The sequence below is a fragment of the Odocoileus virginianus genome, chromosome 10 (assembly GCF_023699985.2).
Source record: "Odocoileus virginianus isolate 20LAN1187 ecotype Illinois chromosome 10, Ovbor_1.2, whole genome shotgun sequence".
Taxonomy (NCBI): Eukaryota; Metazoa; Chordata; class Mammalia; order Artiodactyla; family Cervidae; genus Odocoileus; species Odocoileus virginianus.
Window position 1 is genome coordinate 26,943,654 of NC_069683.1, and position 23,851 is coordinate 26,967,504.

Here is a 23,851-nt window from a genome sequence, read left to right on the forward strand (position 1 = left end):
GGATCTCTTAAAGAAATTAAATTTTTAGTTAAAAACTTTCCCACAAAGAGAACCTCAGATTCAGATGATTTCACTAGCTTCACTGGGGAATTCTGCCAAATAATGCCAAGTCTCCATTTTCTTACATAGAAAATAGAAGAGGGAATACTTTCTAGCTAATTCTATGAGGCCAGTATTATTCTGAAAGCAGAAATCAGACAGACATTACAGGAAAAGAAAATCATAGACCAATATCCCTTATGAACATAAATGCAAAAAATTCTTAACCTTTTAACAAGTTGAATACAATAAAAAAGACAATATACCATGACCAAGCAGTGTTTATCCCAGGAGAATGAAGTTGAAAATCAATCAATGTAAATCACTCAATTGGCAGACGGAAAAGGAAAAAAATCACAAACATCAAATTGATATAGGAAAAGCTTTTAACAAAGGTAAGACTCCCTTCCTAATAGAAAGTTTTCTATTCAGAAAACTGATTAGAAGGGAACTTGGTCAATATGACAAAGGACATCTGCAAAAAAACATACAGCTGACATATTTAAAGATGGAAGACTAGTGCTTCCTCCTAAAGTCCAAAACAAGGCAAGGTTGTCCACTTTCACCTATTCAACATTGCATAGAAAACTACAGCCAGTATAATAAGAAAGGAAAAAGAAATAAAAGACATCTAGATATGAATTGAAGAAGTAAAACTGACTTTAATTTCAAATGGTATGATTATCTATGTAGAAAATTCTGTGAAAACTGCAAACAATTTCTACAACTAATAAATGAGTTTAGCAAGTTTGAGGGCTTGAGATCAATAAATATATATGTTATATACATATATAAACACTATATATATGTGTATATATATATGTATATACATATACATATACATTATTTGTATTCCTGTACACTAACAACAAGCAACTTCAGAAGTTAATATTTTTAAATGCTAATTATAATAACATGACATGCTTTAATATGAATCAGATAAAATATGTAAAAGACTTGTGTACTGAAAACTACAAAACATTGTTGAGTAAGAATAAAGAAGATCTAAATAGATGCAGGGATATACTGTATCCATGGATTGAAAGACTCTGTATAGTTATGATGTCTGTTCTCTTCAGATTGACCTATAGATTTAACACAATCTCAATAGAAATCCCAGAAGGTTTCTTTTATAAAAGCTATCAAGGTAATTTTAAAATCCATATAGAATTGCAAAAGATCTAGAATAGGCAAAGCAACTTTAAAAAGAACAAAATTACCTGATCTCAAGACTTACTGTAAAATAAAAGTAATAAAAAATAAATAAATAAAATAGCAGTAATGAAAAATGGTGTGCTATTGGCACCGAAGTATACAATTGGATCAATAGAACAGGATAGAACATCCAGAAATAGATCCACACATATATGGTCAATTGACTTTTGACGAAATTGCAGGAGAAATTCAGTGGAAAAAATTTCCTTTTTTTTTTTACTAATGGTGATGGAACAATTGGATATCAATATATAAAAAAACTTTGATCCATATGTAATACAATAAACAGTAGTTAACTCAAAATGGATTATAGACTTAAATGTAAAAACTGAATAGCTTTTGTGTAAAATTGAATATTTTAGACAAAAGCGTAGGAGACAATATTTATGATCTTGTATTAGCCAAACTTTCTTACATATGATGTCAAAAACATCATCCACAAAAATATAAATTTATAAATTGAACTTCATTAAAACTAAGACTTTCTGCTCTTTGAAAGGCATTGTCAAGAGAATGATAAGATAAGTGACACACAAGGAGAAATATCTTCAAATAATAGATATTTGCAAAATACACACAACTCAAGAAAAAATGGGCAGGTAAATGATTTGGACAAATACTATAACAAGGAAGATATACAGTTGGCATATGAAAAGATGCTAAGCATTCAGTCAGTTCAGTTCAGTCACTCAGTTGCATCTGACTCTGTAACCCCATGGACTGCAGCACACTAGGCCTCCCTGTCCATCACCAACTCCCAGAGTTTACTCAAGCTCATGTCCATTGAGTCAGTGATGCCATCCAACCATCTCATCCTCTGTCATCCCCTTCTCCTCCTGCCTTCAATCTTTCCCAGCATCAGGGTCTCTTCAAATGAGTCAGTTCTTTGCATCAGGTGGCCAAAGTTTTTGAGTTTCAGCTTCAGCATCAGTCCTTCCAATGAATATTCAGGACTGATTTCCTTTAGGATGGACTAGTTGGATCTCCTTGCAGTCCAAGTTTCTCTCAAGAGTCTTCTCCAACACCACAGTTCAAAAGCATCAATTCTTTAGCACTCAGCTTTCTTTATAGTCCAACTCTCACATCCCTACATGATCCCTGGAAAAACCATAGCTTTTACTAGATGGACCTTTGTTGGCAAAATAATGTCTCTGCTTTTTAATATGCTGTTTAGTTGATCATAATTTTTCTTCCAAGGAGAAACTGTCTTTTAGTTTCATGGCTGCAGTCACCATCTGCAGTGATTTTGGAGCCCCCCAAAATAAAGTCTGTCACTCTTTCCACTGTTTCCCCATCTATTTGCCTTGAATTGATGGGACCAGATGCCATGATCTTAGTTTATCTGAATGTTGAGTTTTAAGCCAATTTTTTCACTCTCTTCTTTCACTTTCATCAAGAGGCTCTTTAGTTCTTCTTCGCTTTCTGCCATAAGGGTGGTGTTGTCTGCATATCTGAGGTTATTAATATTTCTCCTGGCAGCCTTGATTCCAGTTTGTGCTTCATGCAGTCCAGCGTTCTTCATGATGTACTCCCCATATAAGTTAAATAAGCAGGGTGACAGTATACAGCCTTGATGCTAAATATTAGGGGAATGAAAAATACAACTAAAATGAAGTAACACCACATATGTAGTAGAAGATCCAGTGTTTAAAATGTAACCATATTGAATGCTGGTGAGAATGTGGAACAACTGGAACCCTCATAGTTGGTACATGGTTTCTACATAGTTGGTAGAAATAGAAATGCTTCAAAACTTTGGAAAACAATTGATCCTGTTCTAAAATATGCACATATATGTATATTTACAAAATCACTGTGGATGGTGACTGCAGCCATAAAATTAGAAGACATTACTTCTTGGAAGAAAAGCTATGACAAACCTAGACAGCATATTAAAAAACAGAGACATCACTTTGCTGACCAAGGTCTGTATATTCAAAGCTATGGTCTTTCCAGCAGTCATGTATGGATGTGAGAATTGGACCATAAAGAAGGCTGAGCATCAAAGAAATGATGCTTTTGAACTGTGGTGCTAGAGAAAACTCTTGAGAGTCCCTAGGACAGCAAGGAGATCAAACCAGTCAATCCTAAAGGAAATCAACCCTGAATACTCACTGAAAGGACTGATGCTAAAAGCTGAAGTTCCAATACTGAGCTGAGCATTGGAAAAGACCCTGATGCTGGGAACGATTGAAGGCAAAAGGAGAAGAGGGCGGCAGAGGATGAGATGATAGGATGGCATCACCAATTCAATGAACGCAAACTTGGGCAAACTCCAGGAGATGGTGAGGGACAGGGAGGCCCGGTATGCTGCAGTCCAGGGAGTCACAAAGAGTCAGACATGACTTAGCAACTGAGCAACAACAAATACATACATATATGTACACACAAACACACACATTTGTGTGTGTATTTATATTTATATACAGATAGGTATATACATACCTGTAGTTTATTGCCCAGCCTGTCCTCGATTATTCAAGGAATATGAAAGTCCTTATGAAGACTTGTACATAAGTGTTTATAGCAGCTTTATTTCTAAAGCCAAAGTAAAAACTGGAAACAATCAAAATGTCCATCCATTGGTGAACAGATAAATAAATTATAGTGTATCTACATAGAAAATACTACCTAACAATAAAAAGGAACTAACTCTTGAGTCACACAACAATATGGATGAATCTCAAAACAGTTATATTGAAGAGAAGAAACAAACCCATTAAGGGTATATATTGTTTGATTCCATTTGCATAAAATTTTAGAGTCCTAACTAATCTAGATGAAGATGGTGACTGCAGCCATGAAATTAAAAGACACTTGTTCCTCAGAAGAAAAGCTATGACAACCCTAGACAGCATATTAAAAAGCAGAGACATTACTTTGCCAACAAAGGTCCCTATAGTCAAAGTTATGGTTTTTCCAGTAGTCGTGTATGGATGTGAGAGTTGGACCATAAAGATCGAGGCCGAAGAATTGATGCTTTTGAACTGTGGTGTTGGAGAAGACTCCTAGGAGTCCCTTGGACTGCAAAGAGATAAAACCAGTCAATCCTAAACGAAATCAGTCCTGAATATTCATTGAAAGGATTGATGCTGAAGCTGAAGCTCCAATACTTTGGCCACCTGATGTGAAGAGCCGACTCATTAGAAAAGACCCTGATGCTGGGAAAGATTGAAGGCAGGAGGAGAAGGGGATGATGGAGGATGAGATGGTTGCATGATATCACTGGCTCAATGAACATGAGTTTGAGCAATCTCCAGGAGCTGGTGAAGGACAGGGAAGTCTGACATATTGCAGTCCATGAGGTTACAGAGTCAGACACAACTGAGCGACTGAACGGCAACTAATCTAGGAAGATCAGTGTTTGCCTGGAGATAGGAAGGTAGGAAGGGACAGGAGGGCATGATTACAAAAGAGCACACAGAAACTTTGGGGGTGGTTTTCTGGGGGTGAGAGATCTGGATATATGTTCATTATCTTGGTTGTTGTGATGCTTTAAAATGTGTACACATGTTTCAAAACTTAGCAAATTTTACACTTTAAATATGTGCCTGTCAGTTGTATAATGTTTTATAATATTTTCAGTTATTTCCCATTAAAGTTGTTTTTAGAAATTACAAAAAGAGAAGGAAAAAAAACCTAAGGAAAACCCAAAAGTTAAAATGATGAGTAGGGAATGACTAAGTGGTTGTTTTAGAAGGAAAAGGTGAAGGAAGACCACTCAGTGTGATCCATGGTCTAGGTAAAAATGGCAGGTGTGTGGAAAGGTTATATGCAGCTTGATGAGCATGTTCTTCATGCCCAGGGCTCTCCCTGGGCTCACTGCATACTGGTGCTGGTGCTGATCTGGTTTTAGGGCCCTGAGATTACTTCCTACTCTGGCCAGGATTATTGTGGAATTGGGTGGGATTAAAGTTTAAACTCAATGTCCTTATTGCCTATAGAGAAGAGAATTTGGGAAAAGAAAAAGATGGTAATTAAAAAAAACTGTTGCAAGTATAATTTGAAACATCTGTATTTACAAGAAAAGATTTGGTTTAATTTAGAAAGGAAGGAAAGAGATCCAGGAAGAGAAGGAGGAATTTAGGATGGGCAGGAAAAAAGGAGGCTCTCCATACAGATGAGGATTTTTGCCTTTGTATTGATGAAGCTTGACTTTAAGAAACAAAATCTATTGTTAGGCTATATTTTGTAAGGACCAGGATTTTTAGAACTCACTCACCTCTGGGTAAGTTTATCTTTTCCAGAGCATCTGAAATGCTTGTGTTTTGTTTCTTTAAAAATACAACCATATTTCATTATATAACTAAATATCCTCATGTGGCACCAACTTTTTGCGATAAAAATTTTCCCTCTTAAGTAGTATTAATATCATGTGATTTTAGCAAAGCTGTGAATTAAGACATTGCCTTTTATATGCTAAAAATAATAGAACTAGCACTTAAGATAGCAACCTGACAACTCACAAAGAATATTATAAACATATCATGCCTCATTAGTTCAGTTATGTCTCATTTGGTGCCACTCATCTTATTCAATATAAGAAGTGCTTGCACTTGTTTGTCTTTTTTTTTTTTTCATTTATTTTTATTAGTTGGAGGCTAATTACTTTACAACATTGCAGTGGTTTTTGTCATACATTGAAATGAATTAGCCATGGATTTACATGTATTCCCCATCCCGGTCCCCCCTCCCACCTCCCTCTCCACCCAATCCCTCTGGGTCTTCCCAATGCACCAGGCCCGAGCACTTGTCTCATGCATCCAACCTGGGCTGGTGATCTGTTTCACCCTAGATAATATACATGTTTCGATGCTGTTCTCTCACAACATCCCACCCTCGCCTTCTCCCACAGAGTCCACAAGTCTGTTCTATACATCTGGGTCTCTTTCTGTTTTGCATATAGGGTTATCATTACCATCCTTCTAAATTCCATATATATGTGTTAGTATACTGTAATGGTCTTTATCTTTCTGGCTTACTTCGCTCTGTATAATGGGCTCCAGTTTCATCCATCTCATTAGAACTGATTCAAATGAATACTTTTTAATGGCTGAGTAATATTCCATGGTGTATATGTACCACAGCTTCCTCATCCATTCGTCTGCTGATGGGCATCTAGGTTGCTTCCATGTCCTGGCTATTATAAACAGTGCTGCGATGAACATTGGGGTGCATGTGTCTCTTTCAGATCTGGTTTCCTCGGTGTGTATGCCCAGAAGTGGGATTGCTGGCAGTTCTATTTCCAGCTTTTTAAGAAATCTCCACACTGTTCTCCATAGCGGCTGTACTAATTTGCATTCCCACCAACAGTGTAAGAGGGTTCCTTTTTCTCCACACCCTCTCCAGCATTTATTGCTTGTAGACTTTTGGATAGCAGCCATCCTGACTGGCGTGTAATGGTACCTCATTGTGGTTTTGATTTGCATTTCTCTGATAATGAGTGATGTTGAGCATCTTTTCATGTGTTTTTTTGCCATCTGTATGTCTTCCTTGGAGAAATGTCTGTTTAGTTCTTTGGCCCATTTTTTGATTGAGTCATTTATTTTTCTGGAGTTGAGCTGCAGGAGTTGCTTGTATATTTTTGAGATTAATCCTTTGTCTGTTGCTTCGTTTGCTATTATTTTCTCTCAATCTGAGGGCTGTCTTTTCACCTTGCTTATAGTTTCCTTTGTTGTGCAGAAGCTTTTAAGTTTCATTAGGTCCCATTTGTTTATTTTTGCTTTTATTTCTAATATTCTGGGATGTGGGTCATAGAGGATCCTGCTGTGATTTATGTCGGAGAGTGTTTTGCCTATGTTCTCCTCTAGGAGTTTGATAGTTTCTGGTCTTACATTTAGATCTTTAATCCATTTTGAGTTTATTTTTGTGTATGGTGTTAGAAAGTGTTCTAGTTTCATTCTTTTCCAAGTGGTTGACCAGTTTTCCCAGCACCACTTGTTAAAGAGGTTGTCTTTTTTCCATTGTATATTCTTGCCTCCTTTGTCGAAGATAAGGTGACCATAGGTTCATGGATTTATCTCTGGGCTTTCTATTCTGTTCCATTGATCTATATTTCTGTCTTTGTGCCAGTACCATACTGTCTTGAGGACTGTGGCTTTGTAGTATAGTCTGAAGTCAGGCAGGTTGATTCCTCCAGTTCCATTCTTCTTTCTCTGTTTGTCTTTTAATAATTGTCTGTGGTGTGTATAAGACCATGAGGGGATGAAAGACAAACCAACAATGTCATTATCAATTGATCTCAAAGCCATAAAAACATAAAAATCATAAACCAAAAAATCAAAAATGTTTTTTTTCTAAAGATATTTGGGACATCAATTAAACAAAACAATTGAATCAAAGATTTTTTTTTTAACACCATCATTTAATCTGGATTTTGCTTCAGTTTTTAAAGAATGTGGATTATAGGATCTGACCTGTACTGTTAAATTAGTAAACTACTTAAAGCATTACGCACACATAGATACAGACACATATACACACATCCATTTACACACAGAGGTTAGACTATGGACAGTAAAAAACTAGGAACCTATAGATTTTGTTTGATTTGCACATTATTATAATATTTGTAATTAGTTATGAGCTTATAGAAATAGGGAGATTTCATGAAAAAAATTACTGACCTTTATTGAAAAACTCAGAATGGGCAACACTGAACTTTCATCCTCTCATGACACCATTATTCTCGCTCTGGATGGAACATATACCCTCCAGTTTGCTGTATTGTTCACAACTCCCAATAGCAGTCCTCACATTAGTTCTAGCCAGCTTCATTTATTTCTGTTACCAGTCTTTAATTACAAGAACCCTTCATATTTCCTCACATCTCTGCTTTCCTCTCATGTTCTAATTTCATTTTCTTTTAGTACTGTCTTGTTCTTCTTTACCCAAATTTGACATTTAAGGCTTAACCTTGCCTACTCTTTCTAACCCATACCCCATTTATTTAATCACCAAATCAGTTCTTCTTTCATAATACTTCAAGTACGTAGTCCTTTCTTTCCTTGGTTCTCGTCACTCTAGCTCGATGTTTTCCAAAGTCTGGTCCATAAACCACACACATCCAAATTCCCCAGAGTGAGTTCTTGTGATTGGAATCATTTTTGATACCTACTAATGTATATTTCTGGGAGTCCAGACTTAAAGAATCAAAATCTCTGAGGATATGGGCCTGGAGACCTACATTATTAATAAGCACCTATCCCAACATGCCCAGAAATTTCACGTTTTCTTATATAACGTGGGTGTAGGTGAAAGGCTAATGTGCACTGAACCATTACGTACCTTTACGTGCTCTGCCTAGATCATATAGTTCCTTGCTTTAGAATAGAGCATTACCTGACACCTCTTATTCTCAACCATTGATGTTTCTGTCAAAACTCTGAGGCAGTAGGAAAAGTCTTGTTTAACATCCCATTACACTTAATTTAATTCATTTGTCCTATCTCTGTAAGGTTTCTAAATATTAATGAATACATGATGAGTTAATTTAGGCATGATTAGCTTCATCACATTTTAGTTTTTCTTTCCTACTCAGACTTAGCTCAGAAAATCTGATGTTCCTTAATAAAATTTCCTAATTGTTTGAGAAATAGGTGCCTGAGGTTCCTAATTTTCCACAGTATCTTTTTTTCTTCTCATCCTCTGAGTCCTTTTATTTAATTTAGCCCCCTTATTTCTGTCTCACAGAGAATCATTTTTGGGGATGGAAATTTCTATAACATTCTTATTGACTCTATTTATTCTCTAGACCCTTAATCACTGTTGCCATTGGTTATACACACACATGCACACACACATACACACTCATTCACACACCCCCACAGAATTTTGGGTACTAAAGCAAGTAGGTGTCTTAGGAAAGGCTTTAGCTGCTGAGGTAGCAGTGATGGTAGTAGTGTGGTAGAATCGTTCGAATGTGTGCAGTCCTCCTGCCAGACTGTGGAAAATGATATTTCTACTTTTTTTTTTCCATTTATTTTTATTAGTTGGAGGCTAATTACTTCACAACATTGCACTGGGTTTTGTCATACATTGACATGAATCAGCCCACAAATGTGTTAATGTGGAGAAAATTTGTCCATCTCTAAATTACATTTTCATTACAGACACAAAGGAGATGATTCTCAGAAGTGGGTGTTTGGAACTGATGGTTGTATTTATTCTGAGGTAAGGACTATAAACCACAACTTTATTTCAAAATTTTTTTCTTTTTTTATATTCTTATAAAATGCACTGTCAGTTATTGAGAGCAAGAAATGCTTTTTCTGAACAAATGATTTCACTCTGTTTCTAGAAATTTAGAATTTAACTCAGTTTGACTTGACAGTTTCCTCTGAAGTTTTGCTTGATGTAAAACAAGTTTTCCAAAGCCAAATATAATTTTCTTCAATTCATGGCTGTGATACAACCTAGAATTTTGGGGCATCAATTTCCTTCTATTTTTAAAATAAATGTATTACTTAAAAAAATTGAGCTATAATTGATGTATAACATTGTCTAAGTTCAAGGTGTACAATGCATTAATTTGTTACATATATATTGAAATAAGATTACCCCATAGCTAACTCCAGACATACAGCACTGTATAAGTTTAAGGTATAGAGCATACTGATTTGACTTATGTACATCATGAAATGATTACTGCAATAAGTTTAGTAAACATCCATCATCTCATACAGATACAAAATAAAAGAAAAAAAAACTTTTCCTTGTGATGAGAAATTTTAGGATCCATACTGTTAGCAAGTGTTCTATATAGCAAGCAGTAGCATTAATTATATTCATCATGAAGTGAAAGTGAGGGTTGCTCAGTCATGTTTGACTCTTTGTGACCCCATGGACTAAAGTCCATGGAATTCCCCAGGCCAGAATACTGAAGAGGGTAGTCATTCCCTTCTCCAGGGGATCTTCCCAACCCAGGGATTGAACCCAGGTCTCCCTTATTGCAGTCAGATTCTTTATCAGCTGAGCCACCAGGGGAGCCCAAGAATACTGGTGTGGGCAGCCTATCCCTTCTTCAGAGATTCTTCCTGACCCAGGAATTGAACCAGGGTCTCCTGAGTTGCAGGTGGATTCTTTACCAGCTGAGCTACCAGGGAAGCCCTTATTTTGTGCAGTAAATCCCTAGTACTTATTTATCTTATAACTGAAAGTTTATACCTTTGACCACTGAAAGTTTGTACCTCTCCCCACTCCTCGCTTCTGGTAACTGCAAGTTGATCTTTTATTCTATGAGTTGTTTGTTTTTGAAGTGTAATTGACTATAACACTATGTTAGTTCCAGATGCATGACATAGTGATTTGATATTTCTATACATTACAAAATGATCACCACAATAAATCTAGTTACCATCTGTCACTATACAAAGATATCATATTATTATTGATTGCATACCTCACACTGTACATTTCATTCCCATCACTTATTTTGTAATTGGAAACTTGTATCTCTTACTCTCCCTCACTTACTTCCCTCATCCTCCCTAACCCTCCCCTCTGGCAACCACCTACTCTCTGTATCTGTGACTCTGGTTATGCTTTGTTATGCTTCTTTGGGCTTTCCTGGTGGCTCAGATGGTAAAGAATCCACCTGCAATGAGGGAGACCTGGGTTCGATCCCTGGGTTGGGAAGATCCCCTGGAAGAGGGCATGGCCACCCATTCCAGTGTTCTTGCCTGGAGAATCCCCATGGACAGAGGAGCCTGGCGGGCTGCAGTCCATGGGGTCGAGAAGAGTCAGACACAACTGAACAAATAAGCACGTACACACCCACACCCACACACATGCTTGTTCACTGGTTTTGTTTTATAGATGACACATATTAGTGATAATATGTGATATTTGTCTTTCTCTGTCTAAACTTTTTCACTTAGCATAATACCCTCAAGATTCATCCATGTTGTCACAAATGGCAGAATTTCCTTCTTTTTAATGGCTGAGTACTATTCCATTATATACATACACATATACATATGTATAAATATACATATATGCCTGGCAAAATGAAATCTTGTTTTAGAAGTCAGGAGAGTAGATAGAGCTGAAGAATGTTAGGGACTGAAAGGGGCTGTGAGGAGCACCTAGGTGTGTTGCTGCTCCCTTTCTTGACCTGGTTGTCTGGTTAAATAGGTATTCACTATGTGCAAGTGGATTGAATGTACACTTATGATCTATGTGTTCTTCTGTATATGTACTGTATTTATAATTACAATGCTGTTCACCTGAAATTAATGTAACATTGTAAGTCAACTATGTTTCAATTTTTAAAAGTTTGCTTTAGTAAAATGAGATTCTCCTTGACTACTCAAGATTTCCTTCCTGGTTCTGTGATTCCAAGTCTAAATAGAATGTTAATCATCAAGATTTAAGAGAGGCAAAAATTAAACTAATCACATGGTATCTGTTAGTGTTTGCCTGAGAATCCCACCATCATGATTTCAGAAATGCCAAGAATCAAAACTGAAAATATATGGTATATTATTTTTACAGTAGTACTATAAAAAGTACCATAAACTGGGTGGCTTAAAATAGCATAAATTTTTTTTTCTCATAGTTCTGGAGGCTAGAAGTCTGAAATCAAGCTGTTTGGCAACCCTGTGCTCCATCTAAATCCTCTAGGGAAAGATCCTTCCTTGTCTCTTCCATCTTCGGGTAGTTCCAGACATTTCTTTATTTGTGGCAGCTTAACTCCAATCTCTGCCTCCATCTGTACATGGCCGTCTCCCTCCACGTCTGAGTCTTCACATGGTATTGAATTCTGTGTGTGTCCATGTTCAAATTTCTCTCTTCTAATAAAGACACGAGTCATTTTAGATTAGCACCCATACCAATGACCTAATATTAATTTGATTTCATCTGTCACAGTTACTGGTGCCAAGGGTTAGGACTTCAACATACTTGCATACTTTTTGCAAGAGACATAATTCAACCTATAACACATAGCATGGTAGTTATCACTTTATTCCCTCACAGTGCCAAATCCACAGTTCATTGCCTGGCACCTGCCTTGGGCAGCTTCACAGCAGAGTATTACCAGTGGGCCCCTTCTTGTGAGCATATTCCTTGTGAGTGGCTTTGTAGTGCGGTGTTAGCAGTTAGGTACCTCCCTGTAGAGATGGCTTCCTCTGGTGCTCCAAAGGCATGTTAACAGTGAATCCTGCTGTGCGCTGCCTCAGCGACCACTTCATCATCTAGTGAGTTACAGCTGTGCCCTCAGTGGGGTCTGGATCTCAGCTGTGGGTCAGGTATCTTCCTTGGGCATTCTGTCTAAGGCCTAGGAGTACTGGGCTCACTATCTCTGCTATTTATATATTCTTTAGTATTCTCTTGAACTTCTCAGCTCTCATCACTTCATGGCAAATAGAAGCGGAAAAAGTGGAACAGTGACAGATTTTATTTTCTTGGGTTCCAAAATCACTGCAAACAGTGACTGCAGCCGTGCAATTCAAAGGCGCTTGCTCCTTGGAAGAAAAGCTGTAACAAACCTAGACAGCGTATTAAAAAGCAGAGATGAAAACTGGTCAACCACTTGTAAAAGAATGAAACTAGAACAGTTTCTAACACCATACACAAAAATAAACTCAAAATGGATTAAAGATCTAAATGTAAGACCAGAAACTATCAAACTCCTAGAGGAGAACATAGGCAAAACACTCTCCGACATAAATCACAGCAGGATCCTCTATGACCCACCTCCCAGAATATTGGAAATAAAAGCAAAAATAAACAAATGGGACCTAATGAAACTGAAAAGCTTTTGCACAACAAAGGAAACGATAAGCAAGGTGAAAAGACAGCCCTCAGATTGGGAGAAAATAATAGCAAACAAAGCAACAGACAAAGGATTAATCTCAAAAATATACAAGCAACTCCTGCAGCTCAATTCCAGAAAACTAAATGACCCAATCAAAAAATGGGCCAAAGAACTAAACAGACATTTCTCCAGAGAAGACATATAGATGGCAAACAAACACATGAAAAGATGCTCAACATCACTCATTATCAGAGAAATGCAAATCAAAACCACAATGAGGTACCATTACACGCCAGTCAGGATGGCTGCTATCCAAAAGTCTACAAGCAATAAATGCTGGAGAGGGTGTGGAGAAAAAGGAACCCTCTTACACTGTTGGTGGGAATGCAAACTAGGACAGCCACTATGGAGAACAGTCTGGAGATTCCTTAAAAAGCTGGAAATAGAACTGCCATATGACCCAGCAATCCCACTTCTGGGCATACACACCGAGGAAACCAGATCTGAAAGAGACACGTGCACCCCAGTGTTCATCACAGCACTGTTTATAATAGCCAGGACATGGAAGCAACCTAGATGCCCATCAGCAGATGAATGGATAAGGAAGCTGTGGTACATATACGCCATGGAATATTACTCAGCCATTAAAAAACTCATTTGAATCAGTTCTAATGAGATGGATGAAACTGGAGCCCATTATACAGAGTGAAGTAAGCCAGAAAGATAAAGACCATTACAGTATACTAACGCATGTATATGGAATTTAGAAAGATGGTAATGATAACCCTATATGCAAAACAGAAAAAGAGACACAGATGTACAGAACAGACTTTTGGAGTCTGTGGGAGAAGGCGAGGGTGGGATGTTTTGAGAGAACAGCATTGAAACATGTATATTATCTAGGGTGAAACAGATCACCAGCCCAGGTTGGATGCATGAGACAAGTGCTCGGGGCTGGTGTACTGGGAAGACCCAGAGGGATGGGATGGAGAGGGAAGTGGGAGGGGGGATAGGGATGGGGAACACATGTAAATCCATGGCTGATTCATGTCAATGTGTGGCAAAACCCACTACAATATTGTAAAGTAATTAGCCTCCAACTAATAAAAATAAATGGAAAAAAAAAAAAGCAGAGACATCACTTTGCCAACAAAGGTCCATATAGTCAAAGCTATGGTTTTTTCAGTGGTCATGTATGAGTGTGAGAGTTTGACAATAAAGAAGGCTGAATGCTGAAAAATTGATGCCTTTAAATTGTGGTGCTAGGGAAGACTCTTGAGAGTCCCTTGGATTGCAAAAAGATCAAACCAATCAATCCTAAAGGAAATCAACCCTGAATGTGCATTGGAAAGAGTGATGATGAAGCTGAAGCTCCAATACTTTGGCCACCTGATACTAAGAGCTAACTTGTTGGAAAAGACCCTAATGCTGGGAAAGACTGAGGGCAAGAAGAGAAGGGGACGGCAGAGGATGAGATGCTTAGATAGCATCACCAACTTAATAGACATGAATTTGAGCAAACTCTGGGAGATAGTGTAGGACAGGGGAGCCTGACATGCTGCAGTCCACGGGCTGTCAAAGAGTCAGAGAGGACTTAGTGACTGAACAACAGAACAAATTTCCTGCCACTCTAGTCCTCTGTCACTAATAGCTTATGTTAAATGTTCCTGTTCAAAATACTGTGTGCTTTCTGTCTCTGTGTTGGACCCTGACTAATAAATATAGTACCTTTCTTTCTCTAGTGTTCTAGAAATTGAGCTGTTATTCTGTTACAACTTATATCACCTTAGTAGTTTGAAGTGTTTTATAGAATTTAAGTTGAAAAATTACCATAACAACATTTCTCTGACTGCCTATTTGTTGTTGGCACACTGGGCAAAATCTCAACCACATTCTATAATTCAGCCAGGACTATAGAGTTTTAGTTTTGTTCCTAAGCAGGAATTTTGATACAGTCATCAAATGTCAAAGCATTTTAGTAATTACTACCTTTAACTTCATTCTCAGATTCATCCCAGCTGTCTTCTTATCTTGTTTCTGACTGCATTATATTACTCACTCAGAATGAGGTTCTAGGTTGTTGGAAAGGAAGTCACAGAAAGACCAGAGCTTGTATGTCTTTGTTTAAAAAAAAAAAAAAGTGGAATTTTGAGGCTTTGCCAAAATATCCCTCCAGCTCCTTGGCTTGTACATGCATATGAGGACCTTGTTCTGATGCATATCTGAATAGAGCTGACTCCTATTGCCTAGGAACATAGTTCTATCCCATATAAGTATTGCCCTTCCCACCAACAGATGGAAAAGTAAGACCAAGGTTTAAATGTATGCTTTTCTCTCTCACAATTCAGGTACCGAAAACACCCACTTCTACTCTGCTGTCCTTTTTATCCCTCCTTTTCTTGCAACTTATTATTTTCTGACTTTACACTTCTGTTGATAGCTGGCAAATAACTCATATTTTTGTGTTTGAAACAAATTATTTTAAAGTGAATTTTGATTCTAAAATTTTTAATGTGCCATTCACAAAAGTAATTGCTTATTTTTAAAAATTATAGTTATTCTAGATTCATAGAGCAAAGCTGTTTATTAATGAGGCATTTCATTCTTTTAGAGTTTTAGAAATTTTGATTGGATCTAAATTTAGTCATATCTAAAACTATATCCATCTAGTTAATCTGAAATGGAGGATAATTTGATAATTATCTGCAGCTGGATCATAAATGGAACTCATGCCATTCATTAAGACAGAATTACTGCATTAGGCTATTAATAACTAATCTTGGCTCCAGTACTTCTTTGCAGTGTGGCCTTAGGCAAGTCATTTAACCTTTCCAAGCTTCAGAGTATTTGTCTGCAAAATACAGCTATTAATACTAGTATTTTGAGTATTTGGCATAGATTCTGGTCTATCGATAGATACTAGCATATCAGTTCTGGCTAAATGATCATTTGTAACTATTAGTGATAGTAATAATGAACAAATTTAAATACAGTATTGCATTTTATTATGTTGTGCTTACCTGGATAATTTTTTCTTTCCATTATTTTTAAAGTTAACCATCTCTCTATTTATTTGCAAAAAGATAAATTACTTTTTTATACAAGTCACCAGTTTCAGCTAAGTTAAAAATTTCAACTTAAACATGGAGCCATAAAACATCTAGAAGAAAGCTTGCATTAAAACATCTAACCCAGAGTAGTGATGAATAGACATCTTTATGTACATGCAGAAAAGGATAGAATCCATAAAGGAAAAGACTAATAGCTTTGAATACATAAAAAATTTAAAACCTTCTAAATCTAAAGTGCATTAGCAAAAGTGAACAGGAAAATATGACAAGTAGGGAAAAATCTTCACAATATAAATATTAGAGAATGAAATAATACATTTAATATATAATAAACTTGATATAGCACTGTTCAGTCTCTAAGTCATGTCTGATACTTTCTGACCCCATGGACTGCAGCACAACAGGCTTCTCTGTCCTTCATCATCTCTGAGAGTTTGCCCAAATTCATGTCTATTGAATTAGTGATGCCATCTAACCATCTCATCACTCCCTTCTATTGCCTCAATCTTTCCTGGAATTGGAGTCTTTTCCCATGAGTCAGCTCTTCATAACAGGGGGCCAAAGTATTTGGAGCTTCAGCTTCAGCATCAGTCCTTCCAATGAATATTTAGGGTTGGTTTCTTTCAGGATTGACTGGTTTGATCTCCTTGTAGTCCAAAGAACTCTCGAGTCTTCTCTAGCACCATAATTTGAAAGCGTCAGTTTTTTGGTGCTCAGCCTTCTTTCAGGTCCAACTCTCACATAAGTATGTGACTACTGGAAAAACCATAGCTTTCACTATATGGGCCTTTACAGGCAAAGTGGTATCTCTGCTTTTTTAATATGATGTCTAGGTTTGTCATAGCCTTCCTTCTAAGAACCAGAATCTTTTAATCTCATGTCTGTAGTCACTGTCTGCAGTGATTTTGGAGCCCAAGAAAACAATATCTATCACTATTTTTACTTTTTCCACTTCTATTTGCCATGAGGTGATATTACAATAGAAAAGGATAATTGAATTTTTCAATAGAAAAATAAGCAAATGACATGAAAGGGAAGTATATGACAAAAGAAAAATTAAAAGAGTCAAGTCAAATAAAGGAGATCAGCTTCACTAGGAATTAAATGTAACCAATGAGATAGTCTTTTTTCCCTATTAATTAATGAGGAGACATAAAGCTAGTAATAGCCTATGTTGATGAAGATGTGAGAAGACAGGCATATTCATTCCTTTTTTGGTATTTGGGTTTTTAAAAATTTTATTTTATTGGTATTTTCTATTGCTGTTTAACAGATTACCCCCAAACATAGTAATTTAAAACAACAAACATTTATTATCTCCCAGCTTCTGTGGGGTAATCTGGGAATTGTTTAATTGGATAGTTCTAACTCAGAGTCTCTCTCATGAAGCTTAAGTCAAGGTGTCAATGGGGGTTGCAATCATTTGACAGTTGACTAGGCTGGAAAATCTGCCTCTTAGCACACTACATTGTCCAGAGGCTTCAGCTCCTTGGCACATGGGTTTCTCTGTAGTCCTGTTCAAGCACTAGCTAGTGATCCAAGAGAGGAGAGAGCAAAATGGAAGCTGTGCTGTTTGCCGTAATCTAATCTCAGGCACAACCTAACACCACTTTTGCCATCTTCTTTGGTCACATAGACTTATTCTTACGTAATGTGGGAGGGGACTACACAAGGGTCTGAATATTAGGAGGCAGGGAAAATGGGGGCCCATGTAGGAGACCAGTACATTATTTCTAAGGAGCTATTTGGCAATATTTATCAAAATCTGTAAAAGAATACATGTTCTTTGGACTTAGTAATTCCACTTACAGCAACTTAACCCAAGGAATCAATCAGGAGGAGAAGGGGACGACAGAGGACAAGACGGTTGGATGGCCTCACCGACTCAATGGACATGAGTCTGAGCAATCTCCAGGAGATGGTGAAGGACAGGGAAGCCTGGTGTGCTGCAGTCCATGGGGTCGCAGAGTTGAACACAACTGAGTTGCTGAACAACAACAACTGCTGTGTCTATCAGAATGTTAGACACATCGTGGCTCTACCTTTCGGGCCCTTCTTTACCCATTTCATTGGATATATATTAAGTTTTCCCATGTTCCAGATACATCTTCTTTCCAATAAGAGGGAAGTATATCTCAGAAGTAAGCTTACATAAAATGTTTTTACCTCTATTAGAGGATGTGAAACATGCAACTACCATCATGATACAAGGGGTTGAAACATATGTAATATCATGTCCCACTACTCATGTTTCTGTCATATTGATAATATTGTGCTCTTTGTTGCTGAATTTTGGCCTTGGTGCTTTACTATAGGATGGATGTAAAATAATGTATTTCCCTTTTTCTGTCATATTTACTTCAGTTGAATTGTCTTGGACATTTCTAAGACAGTCAGAACTGACACAAGACCAAATAATATAATGAAATAAATATGACACAGCTTCAAGATAAAATGAGAATCCTATTTTTTTTTTACATTAAAAAAAGGGGACTACACAAGGGTCTGAATATTAGGAGGCAGGGAACATGGGGGGCCATGTAGGAGACCAGTACATTACTTCTAAGGAACTATTTGGCAATATTTATCAAAATCTGTAAAAGAATACGTGTTCTTTGGACTTAGTAATTCTACACTTACAGCAAACAGAGTTTGTACAACTCCACACAAACAAGAGTTTGTAATGTTTTCATGTTAGCTTAGTGATTCAAAGGACTTTCCAGGTGGCACTAGTGGTAAGTGAAGCTGCCTGCCAGTGTAGGAGACCTAAGCAAATCCAGTTCGATCTCTGGGTCTGGAAGATCCCCTGGAGAAGTGCATGGCAACCCACTTCAGTATTCTTGCCTGGAGAATGCTATGGTCAGAGGAGCGTTGGCAGGCTATGGTCCATGGGGTCACAAAGAGTCAGACATGACTGAAGTGAATTTAGCACAGTGATTCAAAATCTTTTTCCAAGATTTTATCTGATTAGTATACACCACAAAGACAGTATTTTAAATTGGGCCTTTAAAAATGTATTTTTGTAATAAAAGCACAAATGCACATGAAAACAATTAATATTTGAAAAAATATGCTAATGAGAAATAGTCTCTTCCTCTCAAATGCATATTTAAAATTTTGATAGTCACTTATTGATTAATAAAAATTTCTATTTACTCTATTTTTAATTCATATTGTTTTTACCTTTCTTCCTGACTTTTTCTGAACCCCTCCCTCTTTTTTATCTGCTTATTCTTGAGATATACTCTGTATTTCTATTTTTAATTGAATCTCTTACATTAAAAATAGCTTTATTGAAATATAATTAACATACCACAGAATTGAAGTGTGCTGTTCAATATTTTTCAGTATATACATAGGGTTTTGGTTTCATTACCACAACCTAATTTAGAGCATTCATATTTAGTTATAGATTTTATAACAAAGTGCAAAGTTATTTAATATCTCTTTTTCTAGAATAATACAAGGACCTTTAGTACTCTTTAGTTATCTAGTGAATGCTTCCTTATATTTTTTGTTAAAACTTGAGTTCTACAGTTTAAAAAAGAAGTTTATATAATACTTTAGGCAGCATATCCAAGCTTTATGAAGTAGTAAACAAGCTGGAGGAACAAGTTGCTTTACCCTCCCTATTTTGGCTTCCTCATCATTATAATGCAAGCAATAGTCACGCCTTTCAAAGGGTTGTTTCAAGGATTAAAATGTAAATATGTTATTATGTGGTAAATTACTTTGGTGTACTGGTAGACTTCAAGTATGTGCCTTGATAGGCTATCCTTGAGTTCATGGAACAGAAAATGTGCAGATTACAGTCTATTTAATCCATTTAAAACACCAAGTACAATGTATGGAAAAAGAGATGGGCTAGGTTAACATGCATAAAGTACAGGTGGGTTGAAGGGCCACATTACCTGAATCTCTGATATAGATGCATCCTCTCTCAGTGTGGCATCACCCTTCCTTGCTGTTGATGTGGTTACCGGGACCAGAGTTGAAATTGGGCCTAGCAGATGAAATGTACGTGAGACACTGACACACACTTGATCCAGGAGACAGTGGTGGCAGGTACACTTGGCCAGTGGCTGTGCTCCCCAGGTGGCCTGGGGGCAGCTGTGGACTTTATCCAGCAGAGGGTCCAAAATGAGAGCCAGCAATGGGTGGTCAGTTAAAGATCTCACGATCGTGTGCCTCATGCTTAATTTACATCTAGTACACAGTAAATATATGTTGTTTTGCTTGTTATTTTGTAAATCATGACTACTAAATGTCTATTTTGTCTTTCTACCCTTTTCTATCTATGTTCATAGACATGCTCTAATTCCTTTCTGTCTGACACTTCTCAGGTTACTAACTTACTTATCTATGCTTCCTGTGGCTAATGAATCTCATCCATCCTATTTGTTTTATTGTCTTTCAGAGCAGAATTGAATAGTCCCCCCAAATAGAGCAACGGAAAATTACATGTACATAATATGTTTACCTTTTATGTAGAAATAACTCAGTAAATGTTAGCCATTATTATCAGTATATAGGATGGCTTTAGTGTTTAGCAGCCGAGTTAAACTTGATCAGATCTAACAACAAATTAGAAATCTTTGTACGAAAGTTATTTGTCTTGATTTTGATCTGAAATTGACCATAAAGTACAAAACTTATTAGCCAGATTTTTTTCCTATTAATCTAATTTATCCTCCCATCATTCCAGTTGTATAGATTTTTGGCTGTTGCTTACAAGGCTGGTAGTACTGTTTTGTTCTGTTTTTTTCCCTTCTCTACAGGCTTATCCTCAGTTTGTTCTGACCTACCTAGAGGAACTAAATGTACAAGTAGATGTGACCCAGACAGAGTATCACTTTCACCATGGTGCCTGGACCACAGCTTATCAGGAGCATGGCAGCAGCTTTGCAGAAGAGGTCAGTGTAGTGAGCCAGAGGCAAGACAGAGCTAGATCTCTGAAAGATATTTTGCGAAGAGGAAAAATGTTTGGGTTGTTTTCAGGAGGAAAGAATGAATTCACGAATTAGTGTTATTGATATTGAAAATCATATCCATTACATAAACATCCATTTATATACTTATATTCATGTAAACATCTATGTGTATATTTATATAAGCATTCTTTTTGTTAAATAAATGGTAACACACTAGCTTTTCTTAGGACTGCCTTCTTTTGTTCTGGCCACGTACCGAAGGTTTATGTGCTGGATGAAGACGGCTGAAGGAAACATGAAATGTGCACTGTTAAATTTTTTGGCATATATAGTTTAGACATTTCCACTCAGTGAAAATTAGCTACATAATTCCTATATTTCATTTATTAGGTTCTTCAAAAAAGTGCCAGTATCCCTGATTTGAAGCAGCTGCCAGAGCCTTCAGACACCCACTTAATGCCAGAAGGTTCTCTTGGGGAGACAGGACAGCTGACAGTGGCCCTGGTAAAGAAACTGGAAGAGAAACATCCTAAGGCTTCTGCTCAGAGGTAGGGCACTGACAGAATGGAGCTTTATTGCTCAATGACATTCGATGTTTTCCTTCAGTTTCATGTAAGATTGATTTCTTGAAGATTATTGAAATATCTCAAAAGCCCTTTGGCTCTCAAGCACGTTGTTTTCGGGTCACATTTGATGAGGAGAGGAGACATTTATGTGTATTTCATTGAAGACTGATGTATGATATTGTCTATTAATATAAGTATACTTAGAAGGGTTACTGTCCTGGGATCTCACTGAAATATTCTGAAATAACATAATTAGTATAAGGCAGTGCAGAGCATATATATCCAATTGTGAAAATATCAAAAGGTCTTAAAGAAGGGCACACTCATAGACAATCCTTTCTGTGTTCCACAAGAAGAATATTGGGTTAGACCTAGGGCTAAGTGTGTGACAGATGGTCTTAAGTAGTGATAATTTAACAAATTGATATAATTCTATCACTAGAATCAAACTAACATCAATTATTTTGCTAACTGATTGAAAAGCATCCTTGATTGGAAAATGGGTACTATTTCTTTGGTCTGCTTCATTTAATTGGAAAACTAAAATTTATTATTATTATTTTTCTAGGGCTTTGTGTTGTCAAGCACAAAATGACTTTATAAACTGCAATTTCAATAGACACTTGTTTGAAATTAACTATTGATTGAAGTACTCTTAAAGGAATAATACAGTTCTTATTCTCAGTAAAGTTCAAGATAATACCTAAGTTTAAATATTCTAATAGTATATAGAAATGTCAATTGCATGAAAAAAAGATTTTAATCTCTTTGCTACAAAGTTTTTTCATCTCTATTGAGACATAGTTGGCACATATTAATAACACAGTTGAAGTTTAAAGTGTGCAATGTAACTTTATTTCAATTAAAAGCTATCTTATATTCTTAAATTATGTATTCCTGCCTCAGTGTTCAATAGGAGGGAAATATTTTTTTCTTGATAAAAATTGCCCCTTCAATTTATTGTCTCTAAAGTATTTATCCCTCAAATCCTTTGATTTTGTTGTTTCAAGTAAGAGAGGGTGCAAACAAAATAACAAGCTTAGTATCTTACTGTTTTATAGTATGGGGGTGTCCTGAATCTATATGAAAACCTGTGTTCCAGGACCTCCTCCCCCAGTGTTTGCTTTCCCGTTGTGCATCAGGTTCTCAACTCTCTGATGCTCCCCGACACAATCACAAGGCTTCAGCTACATATCCAGGCCACTTTCTATCTGGGTCACCAGGATATAAGTCCCTTAGGAATAGTCTTTGAAGTTTTCATGTAAAACACCGGAGACCTGAGGAATTAAAATACTGTTCTGTGAGGTCGTTGTTGGTCTGTCTCTGTAGGTTCACTCATCAGCCATTTTTACTCTACTCTTCTTGAGATAGTGCTGGGGGTTCATCATTATCCTGGGTTCTATTCAAGGAGGCACAGTTCCCTCCTGCCCTCAGATTTCCAAAACCTATATGGGTTTTTTGTGTTTGTCTCATGCTGGCCCTCATGGGTCACTGTGCAGGAACCAAAGTGCTAATTCACCTACTTCCCTATAGCTTCCGCAACCTGGATTTTTCTCTTTTTTGGAGGGCATGGGGCTTTGGGTAGTTTGGGGGTTTTTCTAATGTTTTCTGTTGTATCTTCCCTGAAGCAGTGTAGTCTGATTGTGAAACTTAGGAGAAAAGACTACAGTACTATATTAGGTAATGGGAGACAAATAAATAGCAAAGCTGTTAGTCACAGTTAATTTACCACAGCACTTGTTTGAGTTGTTAGAATAAAATGAGATGACTTTAAATTTCAGGAATGTAGTAAGTACTCAATAGGTAGAGTTGTGAAAATGTTCTGAAATCAAATAGGGATAGAAAAGAATTTTTAATGAAATTTGTACTTAGATGTGTGATTTTTTAGTCAATAGAAATTGACTGGTAAATATATTTTGGATTTTATTTAATAAGAAATTTCCTAGGGCCACTTTCTTAGTAAGGGTTCCTCAGGGTTTGTGTCTCAGGATACAGTGACTTTTCCAGCCTTCTTTTTTTTTTTTTTAAACCACAAGGATTTATGTATATTCTTTTCTCCACCCCCACAATCTACCACAGTAGGTGTAATTTCTGTTTCTCTCCTCTTTCTGTTCCTTAACAAAGTTATTTTGAATAAAGAGTTAATACTTAAAGCAATTACTTTCTTCCCATTTTGGAAGGAGTTGTTGGGCAAAATTAGAACATGGTATTGAACTTGGCCTATTGACTGCTTTGAATCTTAGGTTGTCTTGTTAGGTTTGCATATTTTTC

At 36.8% G+C, this 23,851-nt stretch overlaps 1 protein-coding gene across 1 annotated transcript in view; it reads left to right on the forward strand.

The window, feature by feature from the left end:
• LOC110136540 (doublecortin domain-containing protein 1) overlaps positions 1-21,566 on the forward strand; it is a 279,881-nt gene extending 258,315 nt beyond the window's left edge. The window contains exons 16-18 of the mRNA XM_070473220.1: positions 9,366-9,426; positions 20,862-20,996; positions 21,405-21,566. Of these exons, the coding sequence (XP_070329321.1) occupies positions 9,366-9,426; positions 20,862-20,996; positions 21,405-21,566 (358 nt within the window). The remainder of the gene's footprint in view (positions 1-9,365; positions 9,427-20,861; positions 20,997-21,404) is intronic.
• Positions 21,567-23,851: the final 2,285 nt, after the last annotated feature.